The sequence below is a fragment of the Lytechinus pictus genome, chromosome 3 (assembly GCF_037042905.1).
Source record: "Lytechinus pictus isolate F3 Inbred chromosome 3, Lp3.0, whole genome shotgun sequence".
In the NCBI taxonomy this organism is placed as follows: Eukaryota; Metazoa; Echinodermata; class Echinoidea; order Temnopleuroida; family Toxopneustidae; genus Lytechinus; species Lytechinus pictus.
This window is the reverse complement of record NC_087247.1, coordinates 21,132,532-21,157,015: the sequence shown is the minus strand read 5'-3', so window position 1 is coordinate 21,157,015 and position 24,484 is coordinate 21,132,532. Positions and strand designations below refer to the sequence as shown.

At 34.6% G+C, this 24,484-nt stretch overlaps 1 protein-coding gene across 1 annotated transcript; it reads left to right on the top strand.

The window, feature by feature from the left end:
* The first annotated feature begins 7,664 nt into the window (after positions 1-7,664).
* LOC129255794 (cholinesterase 1-like) lies at positions 7,665-24,297 on the top strand. Its single transcript, XM_064097858.1, has 10 exons — positions 7,665-7,943; positions 8,735-8,914; positions 11,974-12,133; positions 13,025-13,102; positions 14,131-14,249; positions 14,617-14,784; positions 18,949-19,409; positions 20,690-20,884; positions 21,152-21,332; positions 21,676-24,297. Exons 1-10 carry the CDS (start codon positions 7,776-7,778, stop codon positions 21,727-21,729), a joined length of 1,764 nt encoding a protein of 587 aa, XP_063953928.1. The 5' UTR covers positions 7,665-7,775; the 3' UTR covers positions 21,730-24,297.
* Positions 24,298-24,484: the final 187 nt, after the last annotated feature.

The window sequence follows — 24,484 nt, the reverse complement described above, 5'->3', positions numbered from 1 at the left end:
TTGATTGTATCGGAGAGATTATTGTAATTGAGGTTCAGAAAGAACAAGCTAACTTTTTGTCAATAGATTATTAATTGCTTGTAAATACTCGGAATACTCGAAATTAATACTTGACTCTGAGAAGGATTTGAATTGTTCAAAAAGGTATATGCGCATTGAGAATGCAAGTACGCGTTTTGTAGGAAGGGGGTGTGTAACGAGCCAACCCACCGTTCCCGTCTTGTCTACATTATTGAACTTGTAGATAAGTTTATGTTGTTATGATCTCAAGAGATGTATTTCAAACTGATATAAAAACTAAATTTTATTTGAAAAGTTTGTTATCTTATACAGCATTTAAAGTGTTCTTATAATAATCATTTATAGAGAAAGACAAGAGTAATACATTTCTTAGAATCTCGATTGCCGGATTACACGCGCATTTGTGCGTGACGTCATGTTTGTTTACACGTACGTACGGTCCTGGAAAGACTGGCGATTTCACATCAGTTCTAGCTTGTATAAAGTTGTGTTAACGTATAACTGGGTAAGTAAATTATGACAAGGGCAAGGACAACTTTCCAATAGGCCATGTACTTTATCATCAGTGATTTGTAGTTTTCTTCTAAGTACTTGTTCCCTTGATAGACGGGTCAATATATGGTTTGACCCGGAACAAATTGCAACAAATGATTTTTCAACGGTATTTTGTACTATTTGACCTCAGGAATAACATACTAAAAATCTACCAAAATCCGCATCTGGGAAAATGGTTATTTAAGATGGCGTCCAAGATGGCCGCCATTCACCAAAAATGGATATAACTCACTCACTATCCACCCTAGAATCCTATTTGGGTTCATGTTCCATGGTCCAATGGGTAAAAGAATTTATTTATACAAGTTAGAGTGAATATTAGCACTCCAGGGTACCAGGAAAATCCAAGATGGCGCCCAAAATGGCTGCCGTAGTTTAAAAAATCCACAATTCATCTATTACTTAAGTGGCTTTAATTTGGTTTCCATTCGATTGTTTTAATGATGAAGTAGTACATCGGGACAAATTACAAGGACAGCCAGTGGGTCTGGTGTGTCTAAAAATAAAAGATGGTTTCCAAAAAATGAGTTTAAAATGGCTATTAATCCTTAAATTGGACATTGCTCATATCACATCCACTTGAGAGATGTGATTTGGCGTCTAGACCATGGTTTCAATGGTCAAATAATACATTGGGACAAGTTACAAGAACAGTCAGTGGTCCGGTATGTTCAAAAATCCAAGATGGCTTCCAAAAATGGAGTAAAAATGCTGTTGCTACTAAAAAAAAAACCCAACATAGTTTGTTCAATATCCTGGAATATGATTTTTTTGCCTATACCATGGTTAAATGGGTCAAATAATAAATTGGGATCTTTTACAAGGACGATTGGTGGTCAAGTATGTCCAAAAGTCTACGGTGGCTAAAAAAATAGTATCAATCAGCCGCGATGGTATTTAAAAATGGACATAATTCATGTTTTATTCGTCAAGGGCATATGATTTTGTTGCCTATATCATGGTTTCAAAAGGCAGAAAATTAGTTACAAGGACAGTCAGTGGTCCAGTATGTCGAAAATCTAAGAAAGCTTCCAAGAATCGGAGTCTAAAATGACTGTTGTTACTTAAAAAATGGACATAGTTCATTTAAAATCCACCTAGGAGATATGATTTCGGTGTCCACACTATGGTTTCATGGTTAAAATAATACGTTTGGACTGGTTACATTGATATGCAGTTGTCCAATTTGCCTAAAACACAAGAGGGTTTTTAAAAAAGGAATCTAAAACGACTCATATCATTCAATAGTGGTCAGAGTTCTACAATATTCATCTGCAAGAAATAATGTTGGTGTCCAAATTGTGGTATGAAGGGTCAAATAATACACTCGGACAAGTAACAGGATGGTTAGTACTCCATTTTGTCAAAGAATCCATGATAGATTCTAAAATTTCATCAAAATGGGTGCTGTTACTAACTCATGAAGCAATATGATAACTTGTCCCCATGCATTTAAGTGTAGACACCAAGATTATTCCTAACAGGTAGATATTTTATGGAGCAGTAGTCACTTTACATGCTTTAGAACCCATTTTTAAGCCAACTTTGATTTTAAGGCAAAATGGATAGCTGCATATCTTGGTAACCAGTCCCAAAGTATTGTTTGACCCTTGAAAGCCTAGTGTAGACACCAAAATAATATCCCCAAGGTGTATTTATAATGTTCTACATCCACTTTTACGTAACAGCAGTCATTTAAGACCCCCATTTTTAAAGCCATCTTTGATTTTTGGACATACCTGACACTTGACTGTCTGTTCAACTTAACCCAATGTATTGCTTGACCCTGTAAACTCTAGTATAGACAGTAAAATCATACCTCCAAGGTGTATTTATAATAAACTATGCATACTTTTAGGTAGCAACAGTCAATCTACACCCCATTTTTTGAAGTAATCTTCGATTGTTTAACATACAGACAACTGACTGGTCTTGTAACTTACCCTAGTGTATTACTTGACCCTTTTAAACCATGCTTTAAACACCAAACTCATATTCCCCAGACAGATATTAAACAAACTATGTCCTTTTATAAGTAACATCAGACATTTCTTACTCCATTTTTGGAAGCCATCTTGTAATTTTGGACATACTAGACCACTGACTGCCATTGTCTTGTCCTAATATATAATTTGACCCTTGAAACCATAGTTTAGACACCGAAATCATATCTCACAGGAGGATTTAAGATGAGCTATGCCAATTTTAAGTATCAACAGCCATTTATGAATCAAGTTTTGGAAGCCATATTGGATTTTTGGTCATACCAGACCACTGACTGGCCTTAAAACGTGTCCTAATGTATTATTTTGGCCCTTAAACCAGCGGTTTAGACACCAAAATCGCATCTCTCATGCCAATATAAAATAAGCTATGTCCGCTTTAAGTAGCAGCAGTCAATTTAGAATCAATTTTTGGAAGCCAACTTAGATTTTTTGACCGACCAGGCAACTGACTGTCCTTGTAACTTGCCCTAATGTATAAATTGATCCTTGAAACTAGTGGTTTAGACACCAAAATCACATTTCCAGGCCGATATAAAATGAGCTTTGTCCACTTTAAGTATCAGCAGCATATTTTTAAGACCAATTTTTGGACGCCATATTCGATTTTTGGACAAACCAGACCATTGACTGTCCTTTTAACTTATCTTAAGATATTATTTGACCCTTGAAACCAGTGGTTTAGACATCAAAATCACATATCCCAGGCCAAAATGAAATGAGCTACGTCCGCTTTAAGTATTAGCAGCCATTTCAGAATCAATTTCTAGAATCCTTCGAGGATTTTTGCACATACCAGACCACTGACTTTCCTTGTAACTTGTCCCAATGTATTATTCGACCCATTTAACCATGGTATAAGACACAAAAATCATATTTCTGGACATTGAGCAAACTATGACGGATTTTTTGAAGTTGCAACAGCAATTTTCGATTCCATTCTTGGAGGCCATCTTGGATTTTTTTACATACTAGACCACTGACTGTGTTTGTAACTTGTCCCAATGTCTTATTTGACCATTGAAATCATGGTCTTCGCACCAAATCATTATGTCCCAGGCGGATATGAAATGAACTATGTCCATTTTAATTATCAACAGCCATTTTAAACTCCATTTTTGGAAGCCATCTTGGATTTTTGGACACACCAGACCACTGGCTGTCCTTATAACCTGTTTCGACGTAATATTTTACCCTTAAAACCATTGAATAAAAACAAATTTAGATGAATTGTTGATTTCCAGCCTATATGGCAGCCATTTTGGGCGCCATCTTGGATTTGCCTGGTACACTGGAGGGCTTATAATTCATTCTAGCCTAAATCAGTTTTTGTAACCCCAGAACATGGAATATGAACCGAAATAGGATTCTAGAGTGGATAATGTGTCAGTTGTATCAATTTTCAGTGAATGGCGGCCATCTTGGACGCCATCTTGAAAATAACCACTTTCCCGGGTTCGGATTTTGGTAGATTTTTAGTATGTTATTCCTGAGGTCAAATAGTACAAAATACCGTTGAAAAATCATTTGTTGCAATTTGTTCCGGGTAAGGCTATTTTTGGTCGTATATTGACCCGTCTAATCTAAATATAACCCAGGTAGTATATTGTTTCATATCCTCATGAAAGAAAATACAATTTGAAGTAAAACTTTTGGGAAAAATGAAATTTTAGCCATAATAATTGGAGTACATGGAAGAGTAGTCCTTGCCTTACATCACTATGACATCCCATATGCGGCCAATTTGAAGTCTCCATGGGTATTGTGATTACAAATATTTACAACTTTTAAGAATTCATAACTTTCTTGTTGTTTGTCCAATATTGTTCAAACTTTCATCTATCAACTTGTCTGATTTTTATTTTCCTTATAAAAACAAGTTTTTATTTGGGTTGGATTCCCCTTTAAAGGATTTCGGTTACCTCACCTATGGCACGGGGTACCTCGCTTTAATAGAACGAGGTGCTCGTAACAAACTCTCACACAGAACGGTAACAGGAAGCTCTTCCCAACTCCATTCCTCACCACAGAACCTTTCTACGTACTCATCTCCCTTCTCCTCCCCTATAGATATCAGGTACTTCAATTTTCATCATGAATTGTCGAATAGAAAAGTAACAAAGTGTCAATCATTACTGGCTTTTTGAACTAGCATGTAACAGTGGCGAAATTAGAGATGTAAAATTGTTGAATAAAAATGTAGTTGAACTCAAAATCTTGTCAAATTCAAATTCAAATTTATTTATTTCACTTCCATCAAAAAAAAAATAATTGTATACCATATATAAACATAAATATTTGTATCCGTTGCAAAAAAAATATAATAATACATATGTTGTGAAAAAACATTTAGACAATTTGGGCAACACATTGTAGGTCTTAAATATGTATACTATTTTTCAATATAAATTAAATTAAGATGGAAATGGAGGGACCCACTAAAAAGCAATGCTTGTACAATGTGGGCCCCTCAAAAAATAAATAACACAACAAATAACAAAATAACAAAGTACAAATACAGATATATGTAATCAAATGAGAAAAAAATAAATGAGAGAGAAATAATACTCACAAAATAGAAACAAAAAAATATAGTTTGATACAGGACAAAACAACCCGTACTAAAATATATCCACCCTTCCCCCACCCCTCCCCCCCCCCCAGAAAAAGAGAAGAAAACAGGGGAGAATGCCCTGAGAAGATGGATGGGTGCTGCTGAACGTAGGTAGAAAACATGCCATCGTGGACTCAAGCAAACTGGATTCAATGATGTGTATAAAAGGAGAAAAAATATATAAAATAACCTGGAAAGAATATAATGCACGAAAAATGTGATTGATGCCGTAAACAAATAACCGGTAGGAAGGCAGATTTTAAGCGGACAGGGAAGAAAGAGAAAATAGAGGAGAGGATAGACACAATAATGTATGAGGTTAAAAAACGAGCACATCTGAGAAGGACTTGTGTCAGATTTTTTTTTTCAATAAAAAAAGGATAATGATTATTTTGTTTTAATTATAGTCTTTATAGTAATAATGATGACTTGACAGAGATGATGAATTAGACTTAATTTGGAAGTATATTATAAGATTTTAATATAAATAATTTGAATTTAGTCTTAAAAGAGTTCAAAGATTTTGCAGTTGTTATATCATTATGAAGTGAGTGCCATAAATTTGGTCCATCATATATAAATGTGTTCAGAGCCAGCAAAGTTCTTAAAAGTGGTAAATGAAATTCACCCAATCGCCTTGTTGGATAGTTATGAATGGATTGATTTTTGGAAACATTGAATTAAATACATTTGGGAGGTTGTTGTTGTTATAGTTATACATAAACTGACCGAGATTAAACAAATATAAGTCTTTAATTTTCAATAATTTATGTTAAAAAAATAATGGGTCAGTATGAGACAAATATGCTGTGTGACATATGATACGAAGAGACTTCTTTTGTAATAGGAGTAATTTGTCTAAGAGTGTTTGTTGTGTATTACCCCACGCTAAGATTCCATAATTTAAATAAGGCAATATAAGGGATGAATATAATGTAAGCAGGGACGATAATGGTAAACAAAATTTAAGCTTGTTAATTATACCAATGTTGCGTGAAATAGTTTTACATATGTTATCTATGTGGAATTTCCATGAAAGCTTATTATCGAGTGTTATTCCAAGAAACTTAATATGGGATACATTTTCCAAGGGAGTTCCATCCAAAATAATATCAACAGAAAGTGTATTTATAGAGTTGCTAAACAACATTTATTTGTTTTTTGAAGATTTAATGACAATTTATTTGCTCTTATCCATTGGGTGACATTTTCTAGTTCAGGGTTGATTATATTAGCAAGGTGAAGAGGATTTTTATGTGAAAAAAATAAGTTAGAGTCGTCCGCAAAGAGAATGAAAGAAATAACATCTGATGATCTACAGAAATCATTAATATAAACTATAAACAAAATCGGGCCTAAAAGACTACCCTGTGGAACTCCACAATTAATTTCTTTCATTTGAGAATTGCACCCGTTTAAAAAGACATATTGCTTCCTATTCAAGAGGTAGCTCCTGAACCACTCCAAGGCCTTCCCACGCACTCCACAATGATGTAATTTGTTAAGTAAAATATCATGATTAATGGTGTCGAGGGCTTGGAGAAGTCCAGGAACAAACCAATTAAATGAGAAGATTTATCGATTGAATGTGGCGCTTTTTCAATGAAACTCAATAATGCATGTGTAGTGCTATGCTTTTCCCTAAATCCAAATTGGGAATTTGAAAGTATATTGTTTGATTTGAGAAAATTTATAGTTCTTTTATAAATAATCTTTTCTAGTATTTTCGACAATGTAGATAACAAAGAATTTTTTGTCAAACCCTTGTGTCTTCCTTTATTGTGTTTACATTAAATGAAAATGAAATCTTTCGATCAAGATAGCTTGTATGAAACAGAAAAATCAAAGAAACAGATCAACGAAAGTTTGAGAAAAAATGAATGAATGATAAGAAAGTTATGATCATTTGAACTTCAGATCATTATCTATCAGTAGATCATGTATTCTTTCTATATAGAAGAGCATGTAATGTAAATTGTCAAAGAATACATATATACAGGATAAAGAGTTTGTATCACCATAAGAAAGAGTAGAAAGAGACACTTTGGGGGTATTTTTTAGTCCATCAAAGGGAAAGTCGTTTACATGTGACATCACACATCTTTGTCGCATTGTCAACGGAGGGACCTCCATGCCATTAGTGATTGTAATATTCAAATGCTAATGACTTTCTCATTATTTTTCAAATTTTTCTCAAACTTTCTGAGATCTTACTCTTTGATTTTCTTTTTCCACACAAACCTACTTTTTCCAAAGGTTTCATCCCCCTTTAAGTCCATGATTTCACCTCAAGTACCGGCCAATGTGCCTAGCCAATCAGTTTCCAATCACATGCATACTTTGATTAAAACGAATTCACATCAGGCAGACATCATTGACGTATGGTATTGGTGAAGATTATAGAATATATCGGAATTCATAGGCAAATAATTAATTGCGCTTTTGTGGCAAACACAAAAGCTCGCTACTGTATTTCTTTCCGTATCACTGCCTGCGTGTACACCGTGTTTTTTTTTTCATTATACAATTGCCTCTTAGCATTAGATGTTCAAATTTACGATTCGGCGTAAATCAGCGTAAAGATGGAAGTGGCTAAATATTTCGAAGTGTTGGTAATAATCGTATTCTTTTCGACTACGTCAGCACAGTCTCCGAGAAGGAGTGTCTCACAAGGAGTCGTCGTAGGAAAAACGGTGCTATTCGATGAGAATGAATTCTTAAACATAACGAAGTACGTCGACGTATTCCAGGTGAGGCGATCACAAAAATTTAAAACAAAATTATATCAATGTGTAACTTTCAAAAGAAATCTTGTTCAATTTTAGACCTAATCATAAAGGATTGACTTTGAAAAAAGAACTAAATCATTCCTTTTATATTTCTTGCCAAAAACATCGGCAGATTGTAGCTATCGGAGAGAAAAACCAACACTCGGGTTCAAAAGACGATGCATTATATTCATTTTACATCCAGTTATATCTAGACAGTCTGGGTTTGGAATGTCTGATAATCGAAAAGCGTTGGTTTAATGAATATTTATCGCTGAATAGTAATATTGAGCTAGATAATTTAATTTGTCACCTATCTAGCTTTATCAGAACTTTGGTGTGTACATTTTTAAGCGAATAATGCACCATATTAACTTGTACAAAGATGCGATGTTGTCAAAACTTTACGATTTAAAGAATTATATGCTTACCACTATTCATCCGTTGACGGGATTTTTTTTTAGGAGACAACGTATAATAATGTTCTATTCATTTCATTTTGTATCTCCAAAGTATATAAAATATACAATACAATAAACTAATAGATATAAGCGCTCATGACTGTTATCTATTTATTTCATCTAAACGAAAATCATTAGACTAAAAAACAAATTGCTGACTTATGACACTGATCGAGTTGATAATCTTACAGTGCATATAAACTTTGTCTACGATTTTCAAAAAATATCATATTCCTGAAAACGATACAAAATACACTTCACTATATCAAATTTAGTACTGATTAACTCATCATACAATCCCTTTTGAAATAGGGTATACCATATGCTGAGCCACCAGAACGGTTTAGGCCTCCTGTTCTCAAAGCTCCGTGGTCTGGTGATTACAATGCAACGGCTTTTAAACCAGCGTGTGCTCAGGCTCCATCACTTCGATACTTAGCAAGTCAACATGAAGATTGTCTCTATCTCAACGTGTATGCCCCCAATCCAAAGGTATTTATAATCATATATCATAATCAACAGCACATTAAACAGATCACCAAGTAACCTCCCAGTTGGAAATTTAATTTACGATCAACTTTGGTGTTTCATTGTTCTTTAATTTTCATTCCCATTAATATAATTATACATGTATTTATACATTTATGTTTTGTTTATTTGTAAATACATTTCCCTCTCTTTGTAAAGCGTTTGTACTTTTCTAAGAATAGGCACTATTTAACTGTTTTTAATATTTTTATAATATAATTGTCATTGTTATTATTATTATAATTTTTATTATTATTATTATCATCACCATCATAAGCATTATTGTAACAAACGTTATTGCAATGCTGTTATGTATAGAGCAGTTTATATCATGCGTATAAGGGAATGTGCGTTATAGGACTGGAAAAATTCCGAGAATACGAATTGAAATGATGGTATCTCCGCTTACAACGTATGCAGGACGGTTGCGTTGCTTCGTTCTTTTAAAATGCAATTTTTATCCTGATGATAAATTTAATTCCGATTTAATCATATTGTATTCAACATTCTCGAGTTCTCGGGATCTTTCCCCTCCTGTATTACACAAAGTCCCTAATGTTTTGGTGGTGATGGTACAATATACTACTTTGTAGCCTATGAACGTTTACTGTTCTAGTTTGATTTGCTTCATTCGTTAGAAAATACCGGGGTGTCTACCTAGTTAAACATGTTAAAAAAATCATGAAAATGCGAAACATTTTAAGTCTGCAAGTCAGGCATTATAATGACAATTTGAATAAGAAGGACCAGACTTTGTATACATGTTCTTCCTAATTACTTACATAAATGGTAGTGAAAATGGACTTCAGCCGTTATACATTTTACTATCTAGCCTCTGGTATTTTTTGCTCGCATATAAATGATATTATCAGTTTGGATTGCTCTCATTTTAATCTTCAATATAAATCCCCATCCACGCTTTCAAAAATTGCAATGGGTCGCACCCCTTCACCAATCCATCATGTGATTATTCACTGTACTACAATAATTTAGTCGAATCACAATCTAAAGTTTCGTTTATCTTTTTGACCGACTTAAAATAAGAATGAAACCTTGCTAACTTCGGTGAACTTCATATGCACTGAGTTCTGGAAGCGACATTTACCTTTATTAGGTAATGGGTATACCCGGCAGGAGTAATTTCCTGAATGCAGAATGCACCAAGCACCCTTAGCAGCTAGAGCAAAAAAAAAAAAGCCGTGGAAATAGAGTACCGAAGCGATGGCGTCAGTTGGCGTCAGTTGCCATTGGTGTCATGGCGGCCTGGTTCTAAACAAATGAACCCGCCGAATGAAAGCGTGTGTCTCTCATATGAGAAAATGGCTGCTATCGGAATTTGATCGCTTGCAACCTATTTTTCAGACGAGTCAATTTTCAAATACAAATGTGTACAGACGATCGTCAGCTGCGACTCTGTTTAGAATCAGCCCGCCATGACATCATGGTAACTACAGTCACACTTCCAATTGGTACTCTACAGTGCGTATCAAAAAAAGTTTACACTTCGAAAAAGCCCTGGGAATTAAAAAATATACAACATGTGGTTAATTTTTTCACATATAATCTTGGGATTGGGTCTCATCTATCTAATGAAAGTAAAAGTTTTGTCAGAATGTTACACTTGATTGAGCACTGTCCATTTTTGTAAAGCTCGCAGAAATCTGTTTGCGCAGAAATGCTCGTTTTTACGCTGTGTCAAGGGGAAAGGGCGAAATCAAACTTACTCTGCGAAACATTTCTCATACATTTCCCTTGCACTTTTAGTCAATTGAAATAAAACGGATACATTCAAGCATTTTGTAACAATTTTGCCACCCAAATTTAAATTTCAACACTTAGTAAGCACAACCTTAATACCTTTTTTGTGCCAGCTGGATCTGAGGACATACCTGAATCTGAACAAAAGTTTATATCAGACATCTTCAGCATTTTTTCACTAAGTTTTTATCATTTAAAGTGGGTTTACATTTCATTTTTTATTTAATACTCGTTTCTCCACACTTTTCCCAAGCTTGGCAATGATTAACAAAATGAAAATCAAGCTTAAGGCATTCCATGTAAATCACAGCTCAGTGTAAAGCAAATATCGTCACGATGGCCTCGGTGTGTGGGGGAGTGGGGTGGGGCAAAATGCACTCTTCGAAGTTGTTTGGGCAAGGAAACAAGTCAAAAAAGGTAAAATATATCTTCAAATCAATTTTACTAGCTAAATTCCACATGTTCTTCATGATTAAGGTCTACTTTTATTCGCATAACTATTTCAAAGTTCTGCTCAAATCACTTTTCACTAACTTTTCAAAAGTAAGCGGTGCTCACTCAAGCGGAAATAATTTTCGACAGTTATATTGTCATTTGCTTATTGGATCTGTACCAATGTTAAAATGTGGAAAAATCGTCAGGATATTACAAATGTATAATTTTACAGGATTTTTTCAAAGTGTAAACTTTTTTTTTGATACGCACTGTATAGTGGGTCATTGAGTAGGCAAAATGAGACAATCGGCGCCTCATATATTCTGTATGTTAATTATTATTTTTTTGTTATTACTATCATCATCATTATTACCAGTAATAATAATGATAAAATTATGATAAGATAATAATAGTAATAATAATAATAATGATGATGAAATGATAATAATATTTTCAACAATTGTATTTATTTCACAGAAAATTTGCATGAATTACTGCAGCCAGGTAGCAGAAATTGGCATGCTTACATGGATTCTCAAACACATAATTATGATAATAATCGCAATGGCACAAATAATATCATGATCATTCGTAGTAGTAGTAGTATAGTGTTAGTAGTAGCAGCAGCACTAGTAGTAGTAGTAGTAGTAGTAGCAGTAGTAGTAGTAGTAGTAGTAGTAGTAGTATAGTAGCAGTAGTAATAGTAGTTATATCATTATTACTGTCGCCATTGGGAGTTATTTGGCATCATAATTATTGAGTATTACGTCGTAACAGTTCCCTTTATATTTGAATGCGAATATCTCTTTTTAATAATAACACATAAATAGCCAAAAGGAGCTGCAACAATGGTGTACATTCACGGTGGATCATTTGCGAGTGGAACCGCCATGAGCTATGATTTCTACGGTGTTCCACTGGTTGCCGTTGGGGATGTTATCGTGGTCGTCATCAACTACCGTGTCGGGGTATTTGCAACGTTCACTACCAGTAAGAACAAAAGCGAGAAACTCACACCTTATAAGTGATTTTTATAAAGTTGATCGTAAGTTACGTAAGTTTATGAGATACTTCAATGTTTTCCCCCTCTTTAACATAATTTGAAAGGGAGAGATATTCCGTTTACCCTAATCAATTTTATTGTTAATTTAGAATAGAATTTTCATTTACGTGTTTTTCAACAACAAAATATTACATCTATTTTACATAGATCAGATGTACACTGTGGCTTATTGGAATATAATGACTGAGAATCTGGTTTGGCATGCTCGGGGGCATGCTATAGCTATAATAGTCGCCAGTCCTATGTCAATTCCTGCGTACATACGGCCAGCCTTACGAAACACCCATACCATACTGATATTGATAGAATAGCTGCATCGCCATACTATTTTGTCAAATATTATCGAATAAAGTTTGGTGTATGGTGAAAGCAGTTTTGATCAGAGGAAAGACTTCAGTTACACAGATACGTGGATACCAGCATCATTCTGTATGAAATCCCGGTTTTGGTTTTGTTGATTTCATTTTTTTAATATAAACATAGCGTTTTTTCAAAGACGTGAATATGAAATCAATCAAATTTTACGCTGATTCAGTGATGTATTAGGTATAAGATAATTATAATGCAAAACAATATTCCTTTCTTTCTGCTGGTAATAATTTTTATGAAGTCTTTGTTTGGTTTTGGTGGTCTGATTTAATTTTAAAAAAATATATAAACTTAGCGTTTTACAAAATGAAATGAATATTGTGTGGTCAACCCAATTTTACGCTTGATTCAGTGATGTATATTAAGGTATAAGACAATTATAAGACAAAACACGATTCTTTTTTCTTCTGCTGTTAATAATGCTTCATGTCATGTTTTTCTTCTTTCAGAAAGCGATGCAGCTCCTGGCAACATTGGAATGTTAGACCAAGTTGCTGCTTTACAATGGATTAAATCTTATATTGAAGGTATCATAGATTATAATTTAGTTATATTATTTTATGGGCAATGGATTAAATCTAATATTGAAGGTATCATAGATTATAATTTAGTTATATTATTTTATGGGCAATGGTATTTTTTTTTAACTTCTGATTTCGTTTTTAAACATACCTACATATGGGCCAAAATTAAGATTTGGGCCTATATTTGCAAAAACAATGAAAATAAAAAATGACTCTTTTTTCCATATCTCAGAATGCAATCATATAGGTATACAAACATTTCATAATACATTAACTTTGTGGAATACAATTTTCGGCACCGGAATATTTTCGAGCTCCAATATTATCTCATTGTAGCATTTTCGAATCCCCAGAATATTTCCTATTCGTCTTTAGTCAAATTTGTATACCATATACATATTAATAAGCACATCTTTATCTTATTTCTTATCTTTCCTAATGTATAGAATCGTACAAAGAATGAAGGAAGAGTAACTATCCTCGTTGTATATAATTAAAAAAAAAGCACGTTTGATTTACGTTTTAATTATGTAAGAGTTGGTGCTTTGAATGTATGACAAATATGTTAAAAACCATATAATTTCTTTTAAAAATGATGTTAAAACCATGTAATTTTTTTTTCTCAAAAGTTTGTACTAAAAGCATGCTTTCTCTCGGGACATAAAAATAGTGCCTCCGAAACGTTCGGCAAAGAGTTGGGATTGAGGGTTAAACTATTGTTAAAACGGAATTGTCAGTCCCTCCTATATATGCTTTACCTGATCAAAACTACATTACGGCGCCACTGGCAATATGTTGTCTGATTAATACTATATATAGAGAAGAAATAAATCAGGGATATTTTGTGGATAAATTCACACTTTGCCCTAAAAAGGGAAATAACCTGGACTGATTTTTAATGTAATTCCCTTTCAATTTTTCATATCGAAACATGGTATACAAAACTATGTTTTAAAATTTTGCATTTCTTTTTATCATTTATAACTTTTATGATGGAAGATCGTAATATTTTACCAATATTTTGTGTATAGCATTTGGTGGTGATTCAAACAGAATAACAATATTTGGAGTAAGTTGTGGTTCAGCTTCTGTGGGTTTCCATCTGCTTTCAAATCTTAGTCGTGGATTGTTTCAGCAAGGCATCATGCAGGTATGAATGCTGCCTACATATCTTTGAATTTTTTTTTTGTCTAATCTTAAATTGATTAAATTGATCAGAAAATTATTTTGCATATTTAATTACATTACTACTCTTAAACATAGATATTTCTTTTGGACACCCAGGGTGCTAGCCTAAACAGAAAGTTAAATTTTTAATATGCTTTGAAGTGATGTATGTTGATTAGATATCAAGTATTGTAGTCCTTTCATTAATGACAATTCAATGGAAATCGACCTTGTTGAAATAAAATTTCATATCAAATTATGAAATTAATAGCAATAATATTTTGCTAAATGATTAAGACATAATTTCTTTTTAATTTCGGATTTCTTATTATTTTCCCCTTTCTTTTTAGAGTGGTACAGCAAACGCTGGATGGGCTTTTGAAGATAACCCCGAGAAAGAGGTGGAGAACGCTAAAAAGATAGGACAAGCATTTGGCTGTAACCTGACATCCATGCCTGATCTAGTAGCATGCTTGCAGGCGGTAGAAACCAAGGATCTATATACAGTAGCAGATCAGGTACTTGTCATTGGGAACCTTGGGAGAAGACTGTAGATCAGTCCAATAGCCGGGGGGGGGGGTCCCGAACCACGCCGTTTGCCAACAAAAAAGGAGGGAAGGATAAAGGAAAGTGGGGAGGGGAGGAGGAAAGGAGAAAAAAAAATGAGAAAACGAAGAAACGAAGAACACACTTTGCGTTTTACTTGACTCACAACTGGCGTGGTGTAAGCATATAAAACATATAAATACCAAGATATCACAAACAACTGGATGTATTTGCCGCATAAAGTCCTTAATACCTCATGAAACTCTTGTAACCTTATATTTTGCTCCAATTTTACCACGCAATGATAATTATAAAAACAAATCTATCCAAAGTTCCAAACTACACAAATTACAAAATAGATATGCGAGATTAATATTAAATTAGGATTATTATACACCAACTTCTTACTACCCTACACGCTAAGAAATTAGGTGCAAATTTGAACTCAAGGGGTTGGTACAATAGCAGCACCCAATGGGGTGCTAAATAATGAGTGAAATTATGCTCATTTTATATTATCATGTTTATGTGCTATATTATGTTTGTAATCAGTGGTGGAGGGCTCCGTCTTAAAACATTTTTTTATAACTGAATCGGACTATCCTCCACCTTATTTTATCACATGTTATAAATAAAACATTAATGAATGAATAAATAAATAAATAGGTCGCTACATAAAGCAGATAAACAAACAAAATCGCACGCCCTCCGCGCTCACACTGCCATGAATGGGACAATTATCTGCTCAAGAGAATATTTAAGAAAAAGTTCAGTTTTTAAGTCAATCAAGTATGAACAAATTATTCTGCTCGTGATTCGAGTTTCATTATTTTATTTCAGCGAGATACACATCCCGACCCTGGTTACAATAAAAGTGTTGAATAAAAAAAATCAGCTCATATTACTTAATTAGCGAGATATATATCCCATTCCTTAATTCCAACGAACGGTCTTTGATCTGCCCCCCTTCTTATCAGAAGGCCTACACATTGTATATAAAACGTTTTCAGCGCTTTGCATTCACATCGATTGTTTATTTAGATACTCATCCTTTTCATGATTTCAGAAGGTGCCTAGAATGTCACCCCCCAAATGCATGTGGCATATAATTATGTTCGGACAACTTAAAGCATAGTCCCGCAAGAACCTGTCAAAGGTACCCCCATCCTTATCTATAGCTTGACTATAAAAAAATATCGTGCATTTTGGAGCCCCCCAACGTGGCTAAATGTTATTCTGGCTATGTAAAAAAAAACTTTTACTTTCTTGAAATAACTTGAAGACGGAAAGGTATGCCTTTTTTCTATCAGCTTCATATAGAGAAGTGCTGACATAGCAAAGCCTACTCCCTCAGGGGGCTGCCGATATCACCCCATCCCTTTATCGGGTTTTGCCCATTTATTGGAAAAGTCGCCATTTTGGAGTCTCATTGGGGAAAAGGGCCTTTTTATTTTGCTTTGCAGAAAAGCAACTTGTATTATTTTGTAATCACTTGGAGACAAAAAATCAGGAATATCTCTACCAGATACATATAAACACGTGCTGGCACAAGCTTATACCCCCTTCAGCGGCTGCTGAAGTCACCCCACCCTTTTTTCGTATTTTGCCTATTTCTCGGAAAGTTCTCGGAAATTTTGGAACCGAAGAGAGGCAAAAGGCGTTTCTGCTATATAATTGTCACTTATACTTTCTTAAAACTACTTGGAGGCGGAAGAATAGTTCATCCTCTATCAGCTATATATAACCAAGTGCTGATACAGCAAAGCCTATTCCTCAGGGGGCTGCCGAAGTCACCCCATCCCTCTATCGTGTTTTGCCTATTTCTTGGAAAATTCGCCATTTTAGAGCCTCATTGAGGCAAAAGGCGTTTCTGCTATATACATGTATAGTAAATTAATTTATATTCTTTGAAATCACGTGGAGAAGAAAAGGTAGGCTTTTATCCATTAGATACATATAAGAAGTGCTGGGACAGTGACGCCTACCTTCCTCAGGGGCTGCCAAATTCACCCCACCCCTTTTCCAAATTTTGCCTATTTCATGAAGAATTCACTTTGAAACACTTATTGAGGGAAAAGGCGTTTTTGCTTTGTAGTAAAGCCACTTTTATTCATTTGAAACCACTTAGAGACAAAAGAGTACTAGACTTTCCTCTATTAGCTACATATAAAGAGGTGCTGGCACAGCGAAGTCTATCCACTCAGGGGGCTGCTGAATAAATACATTTTACCTATTTTCTTATTGACTATTGACGTGGCTAAATTGTATTTTGGCTATGTAAAAAAAAAAACTTACTTTCTTGAAATAACTTTAAGACGGAAAGGTATTCCTTTTTTCCATCAGCTTCATATAAAGAAGTGCTGACACAGCAAAGCCTACTCCCTCAGGGGGCTACCGATTTCACACCATCCCTTTATCGGGTTTTGCACTTTTCTGGGGGCAAATGTGGATGAAAATATTTCCGGTCCTCCCAATGGCAAAAGCTGGATCCGAAACTAAACGGTCCACTATTTATAAATAACACCCCCGTAAAAAATCCCTTGTTACGACATTGTTTAAATTCAGAAGAAAAACCATCTGCACATGTTCAGTTTATGAAGAAATTTATGAGCTTGCGCATAACGAGTTTAATCTATACTTCCATCTTCTTTGCCTTCGTGTTTTTTAATATGATAATAATGATTCATTGAGTTTACTTTTTTTCTTTTCTACACTTCGTATAAACATCTTTTTCAAGCCTTGTCTAAATCAATATAAAAACGCTTAAAAAAAAATAGTATTTCATCTTGCGTTTCGTCGTTATTTTGTTGCATTTTCAAATGGTTGATATTGTCGTTATTGAGGGAGGGCATATACACACACACACACACATATATATATAGAGAGAGAGAGAGAGAGAGAGAGAGAGAGAGAGAGCGGGAGAGAGAGAGAGAGAGAGGGGTGGGGCTGGGGTAGAAGGTTATGTTCACCGAATCAGAAATCTGATTAAAGGTCAAGTCCACCCCAGCAAAATGTTGATTTGAATAAATAGAGAAAAATCATACTAGCATAACACTGAAAATTTCATCAAAATCGGATGTAAAATAAGAAAGTTATGACATTATAAAATGTTGCTTATTTTTCACAAAACAGTGATATGCACAACTCAGTGACATGAAAATGAGTCAGTCGATGATGACCATCACTCACTATTTCTTTTGTTTTTTATTGTTTGAATTATACAATATTTCATTTTTTACAGATTTGACCATAGGGACAGACTTAACTGAATCATATAGTATTAAACAATGCTAATTCCACATGTTCAGGGAGGAATTAATCACTGTTTCACTTGACAATGAGGAGATAATTATAATATTTCATATTTCATGTAATAAAATACAAAAGAAATAGTGAGTGGATGACGTCATCACTCTCCCCATTTGCATACCGACCAGGATGTGCATATAACTGTTTTTTGAAATTAAGCGAAACTTTAAAATGTCATAACTTTCTTATTTTACATCCGATTTTGATGAAATTTTCAGTGCTGTGCTTGTTGGATTTTTCTCTTTTTATTCAAATCAATTTTTGTTGGGGTGGAATTGTCCTTTAAATTGGTGCGAAACGATAGGCCTACATTTATATGCAGATGTGCATGTGATGCTGATCTTGCTGGTAAGGTTAATGATCATTCAATGATGAACATAATGAATATATTGCATGATAATCGGTTATGTATAATGATGATGTTGGAAGTAGTCATTTGTTATTATGCACCTTTTAACGTCAATGACACCGATGAAAAAGACGTGTAGAAGAGTTCAATGGAAGACCACACTATTATAAGGGCTGTCACACATGAATATTTGAAGGAGCCTATATGTCGAAATCCGATCCTTACATCCGGATCCTTAATGTTAACAAGTTGGAACAACTGAAAACGGTTTAAGTGCCATACGTACCTCGGCATACGGGTGGTTTATTGTCATATGTGACAGCCCTTTTATGAAAAACATGTGTTGTAATGATTATTTAATATCCTAACATTTTTTTTAAATCTAATAATATTATTTCATTTTCCTCTTCTGAATGATACAAGAGACACTGAGGGCCAATTGACTCATATTTTGTCCATTGATTGTAATTGCTTGCAGGTGTACGACCAGTCCTATCGTGTTAATGTAGATGGCGTCTTCTTGAAAGACACACCGATGAATCTCTATGCCAACGGTGACTTAAACAAAGCATCAATATTGGCTGGAATCACAACAGACGAGGGCACATATGAAATGTGGCATAGATATTTCTGGCCTTACGCTTCCTCTGAAACACCACCACCATTCAACCAGTCCAAATTGAAGGAATACCTTGAGACTACACTCATAGCCGAAAACATTCTTTCCCCGGACAGCATGGATATACTATTAGATGCTGTACTCCATGAATACACTGACTGGTCTATTGCAGATGATCCGAACTCTGATAACTTTCAGTCAGCATCGGAGGCAGTAGGGGATTTCACCATTAAGTGTCCTACAGATGCTATCCTAAGGGCGCATGTATCTGCAGGTGATACCGTCTATAAATATGTCTTCAACTACCCAGTTACAACTACGTAAGTCCATCTAACGATTTTTCCATGGAGCTACTATAGCACATGTAGCGGCTCGATGATTTATCTACACGTATAATAGCTTTAAGACGAAAACATATCTACTTTGATGTTTGTTAGTTTTACCATAGAACTAGCAAGCAGCTACAATAATTCCAATGTTAATATTCACACTAATGAAAAACAGTAAAGCTACAGATCGATTTTTAACAATCATGCCAAATTAGTTGATTAAGCTTAATACATTATTGTCTCGCCTGCCATAGCAGAGTGAGACTATAGGCGCTTTTCCGACGGCGGCGTCGTCAACATGAAATCTTAACCAAGGTTAAGTCTTTGAAATGACATAAATTAAAACGTATATAGACGTAGTTCATGACACATGGACATAAGGATATTCAAGTATTACTGTACATCCTACCTGAGTTTCAAGGCATATGACTAAGGTCAAAGGTCATTGGGGTCAATGGACTTATACCATGTTAGGGGAATTAACATCGAAATCTTAACCAAGGTTAAGTTTTGAAATTTCGTCACAATTACTATCACTAAACATTTTGCCTGATTTTCAGGTCACATGATTAAGGTAATAGGTCGTTCAGGGTCAATGAACTGTGGTCATGTTAGAGGTAATTGTTGGAATGCCATACCTTTGAATGTTTATGAGTCTAGTTCAAGAAACTTGGTCATAAGAGTTCTCTTCGTGAGTTTCAGGTCACATGACCAGAGTCAAATGTCATTTAAGGTCAATGAACATGTTAGGGGATTGTTAAATTGCCATTATAACTTTGAAAGTTTATGGATCTAGTTCATGAAACAAGGACGAAATGGTAATTGTTTTGCACGAGTCTTAGGTCACATGATCAATGTCTAAGGTCATTTAGGGTATATGATTATAGTGTTTTATTATCATTATGAATGGTGTTTTTTTGTGAATGATTATTAAAAATTCGTTTTCAAAGCCAGCACTGCTGCTCTATTGAATCGTGTAATGCAGGGGAGACTGTCAGAGGCATTCCACTTATTTTACTAAAATACATAAGTCCGCCTCTCCACAATTCGCCTGGATCCAAAATCTCGACATTCTGAAAAAAAGACATCTAGGGATTAGAAACGATTTCCAATTAAGGCCATGGTCTTTTATGCTTATAGCTACAAAAACCGCAATTACCTACCTCGAACTGTCACGCTTAAATTCCTGTCTCTCTTTGATAAATTAACGCTTGGAAGTGTGCTGATTTACCAGGAATGTAAACTAGGCTTTAATTCTGATCTGACTACAGGAGCTACTTCCATGTAGCTGGTCTTGTACCATTTACCACATGGTTAGGTGCAGGACACGCCGAGGAACTATTTTACGTATGGGGTGGACCTTTCATAGACCAACTCGACAATGTCCACGGTCAAAACGTAACAGACGATGAGAAGAAACTTGCAGTCGACATGATGCGATTCTGGACTAACTTCGCCAAGACAGGGTATTGTTGCGAATTTTGTTGTTGCGATTTTTTTTTCAAATGAAAGTAGAAACGTGAATATCATTGCAGTTCAAACACATCCAGGATTGTGACCACATTTTATTATCGAGCAAAGAATTACCCTACCACAATCGTTCCACCTCATCATGCCCATCGAAAGAAAACAATTAAGAAACTAAGGTGTCTTAAGCATAGCGGTTGAACTTCACATCGCATTATGCATGTACCCCCTTTAGCATTCTTTATACATTGTTCCCTTTCTTGTAGCAATCCCAGCCAATCGGATGCAGACGTCGCACCCACCAAAGGAGTCTATGGATGGCCAAAGTTTACAATCCCAGAGTTACGTCACAAGATATTAGATGTCCAGTTAGGAGAGGGCAGGGCTGACAAGGCGAGTGAATGCCAATTCTGGAATACCTATTTCCCGAAACTTAAGTTTCGACAAGTAAGTTCCACGCAACACGATTGGCGGTAATATTATTTTTACTTATAAACTCTGTCGTGATCGATGTTTAGTATGCATGTTGCATGTACGAGAATATACCCGCGTCAAATAAGAGGCATAATGATTGAACAGTATTGCCATTTATATACTGTATCAATATCAATGTCATCATTTTTTATGTTATGAAAATGACTAGCATTATTTGAAAGTAAGCTTTATCAAAAGACTTAAAAAGTCGATTAAGATATGATTTGTATCATCTTTGAAATAAATGGAAAGTATCATTGCAGATGTTACTCTATAAAAAATTATCTTTTGTTCTATTTTTCATTGATTCCTGTAGAATCAGTTGATGATTCCCAAAGACAATGGAGACATAGATTTTCAAACTGGATGAAGAAGATGCAAGAATGGAGAAAGGATGTTGCTTCTTACAAAAGAGGATGTTCATAATAATGCACATTCGGTGCCACTGAAGCGCATTGTTGTACATAATTATTAGCGATCACCCCCCCCCCCCCCACCTGACACCAATAAAAATGTATCATTTATATACAGAATTTCAATATCTTAATACCGAGAAATAAGGATTAATGTTAAAATTACTTTCCATACATATTAGTCTCGTTCACTGTGTTCAAATTGTAACTTTCGCCGGATATTTTTGGAGAAATTGAAAACTATACATTTTTGGAAACGTTATGGTATATCAGATAAAAAAACTTTTCATTTGCACCGACCCCTATGTGGCCGCCATCTCGGATTTTTTTTTAAATGGCCGCCGTAAAAAGGGGTTTTCGGCAATATCTCGGCTTCTAAATAACCAAGCATAATAATTTTGCACCCAGACCGCTATTTCTGAGGTCAAGGAATCTAGTGGTATCAAAATAACCTTTTCTGATAGAAAATATCATTTTAATTCAATTTACATGTTTTTCTGTTCATATCAAGTTCAAAGGTCAGTTATGGTCAATGACCTATGACCATGTTCTGGTTTCAAATCTTACCAACAATTTCAAACAAAAAAAGGCCTACCTGAAGCAAATTAATTTGATTGATATTTCATCTTTTTTTTGTCTCGCATGAAGTTCGGCATATGTCTCTTATGATCATACTTGGTACATATCATCTTTGGGTAATACCACATGTGACCCCATGAAAATGATTATCTAGAGGTCAAAGGTCAAATGATATGAGGTCATGTTCACCCTATTTTGAAGTTTTTGTTTAACATACTCTCATTTCTTTATTTCTCCATCAATTTTAATCACACTTCATTAAAATGATCCTCGTGTAATACAACATGTGTCTTGGTGGGGTCAAAGGTCATCAAGGGGTCAAAAGGTCAAGTTTTTCATCAATTGCTCATTTCTTTATTTCTGCACCAATTGTGTTTACACCTGGTAAAATTGATTCTTGGTTAATACCACATGTGTGTTCATTAGGATAATTGGGTCAAAGGTCTACAAGGGGTTAAAAGGTCAAGTGATAAGAGGTCATATCCATCCTTTTTTCAATTTATTGTTTAACTTGCTCTCATTTATTTATATCTGCACTAATTGTGTTCAAACTCGGTACAATTGAGAGCATGTTCATCTTTTTTGAAATTTTTGTTCAACTTGCTCTCATTTCTTTATTTCTCCATCAATTTTGATCATCCTTCATTAAAATGCTCATCGGGTAATTCAACATGTGCATTGTTGAGGATAGTGGGATCTAAGGTCATCAAGGGGTCAAAAATTCAGGTTTTTCTTCAATCGCTCATTTCTTTATTTCTGCATCAATTGTGTTTACACTTGGTACAAATGATTCTTGGGTAATACCACATGTGTGTGGATTAGGATGATAAGGTCAAAGGTCATATAGAGGTCAAAAGATCATATTGCATCTTTTAATGATCGCGAAAGCAGGTGAGACTCGTGGTTCGTGAACCACCTTGTTTTTAACTACTTGTTGACTGCCGCCATGTAGGATCTGGGCATCGTTTCATAAAATGACCTGGTGGATGTTTCTTGTGACAGAGTCTTTTTGTCAAACGTACACCAGATAATTTATTAGCCAATCAAAATCAAGGAAAATTATCAGATCTGAAAAATTGTGGGGCAACAAATTATTAATGAAATGCTTTCGAGAGTAGCAAAGTCACTGCTACTTGGCGGACATGTTAAATGCCCCTTGCTCCATTTTCCAGACAAGGTTTAGACAACTATTTAGACTTAATGTCATTGTACAAGGTTGATGAAACCTATCTGAATGAAACACCCGCCTTCTTATTGGTCAAATGATAGTCATTTGATGTCAATCACATATTGATGATCAAAGAACATATTACTGAAAACTTATCAAACTTATACATGTATAAATGTATTAATCACACTCTGGATAGTCAATTTGTTCTTTCATGTCCATTTATCTGCCCGATGGTTACCATAGTAACAATCATAAACATGTGCTTTTCAGCCAATAAAACGACGCAATAAATGTCCTATGTCAGATCACGATGTGGTATTGCAAAAACAGTAACATAGTTGATGTTTAACAATAGTGGTTGAATCCCTGATTGAAATATTGACTTGACTTGGTGATGATACTTTGTTTGGATCGAAAGAACAAACATAAAAAAAATAGAACTTTTTCTCGTTAAAAGACAGAACATGTATTTTTATTTAACTTGCTATTGTTACTGTTTCATATTATATTATTTGTATTTTACCTAAGTATATAATTGTTTTGATTTAATACATGCATGTTCGAACGAAGTTTGTAAAGATGTTCAGATAATGTCATTATGTCTGCTTCTTGTATGGTTCGTCTGATGTGGATAAGAGTATATTTAGGGTAAGGGGTTCTTCGATTTAATTATGACATAGGTGATTAACAAAATGCCTGTTTTATGCTTACCTTGTATTTGATTTTCATTTTTTGCAATTCGATATTTAAGAAATACTTTGGTACTTATGAGCTGAAACCATGCTACATGTAATAGAGTATCTGTTTTGTCAACTTTTATTAACACACACAAAGTGTTATTCTGTATTGCAATATACGGTAAAAACGTTGTTTAAAACTTTAAACAAGTTGTTTAAGCCCGTCGCTCTAACAACTATTGTTTAAACTTTTTAAACAACTGTTCAAATTTTTAAACTATTTAA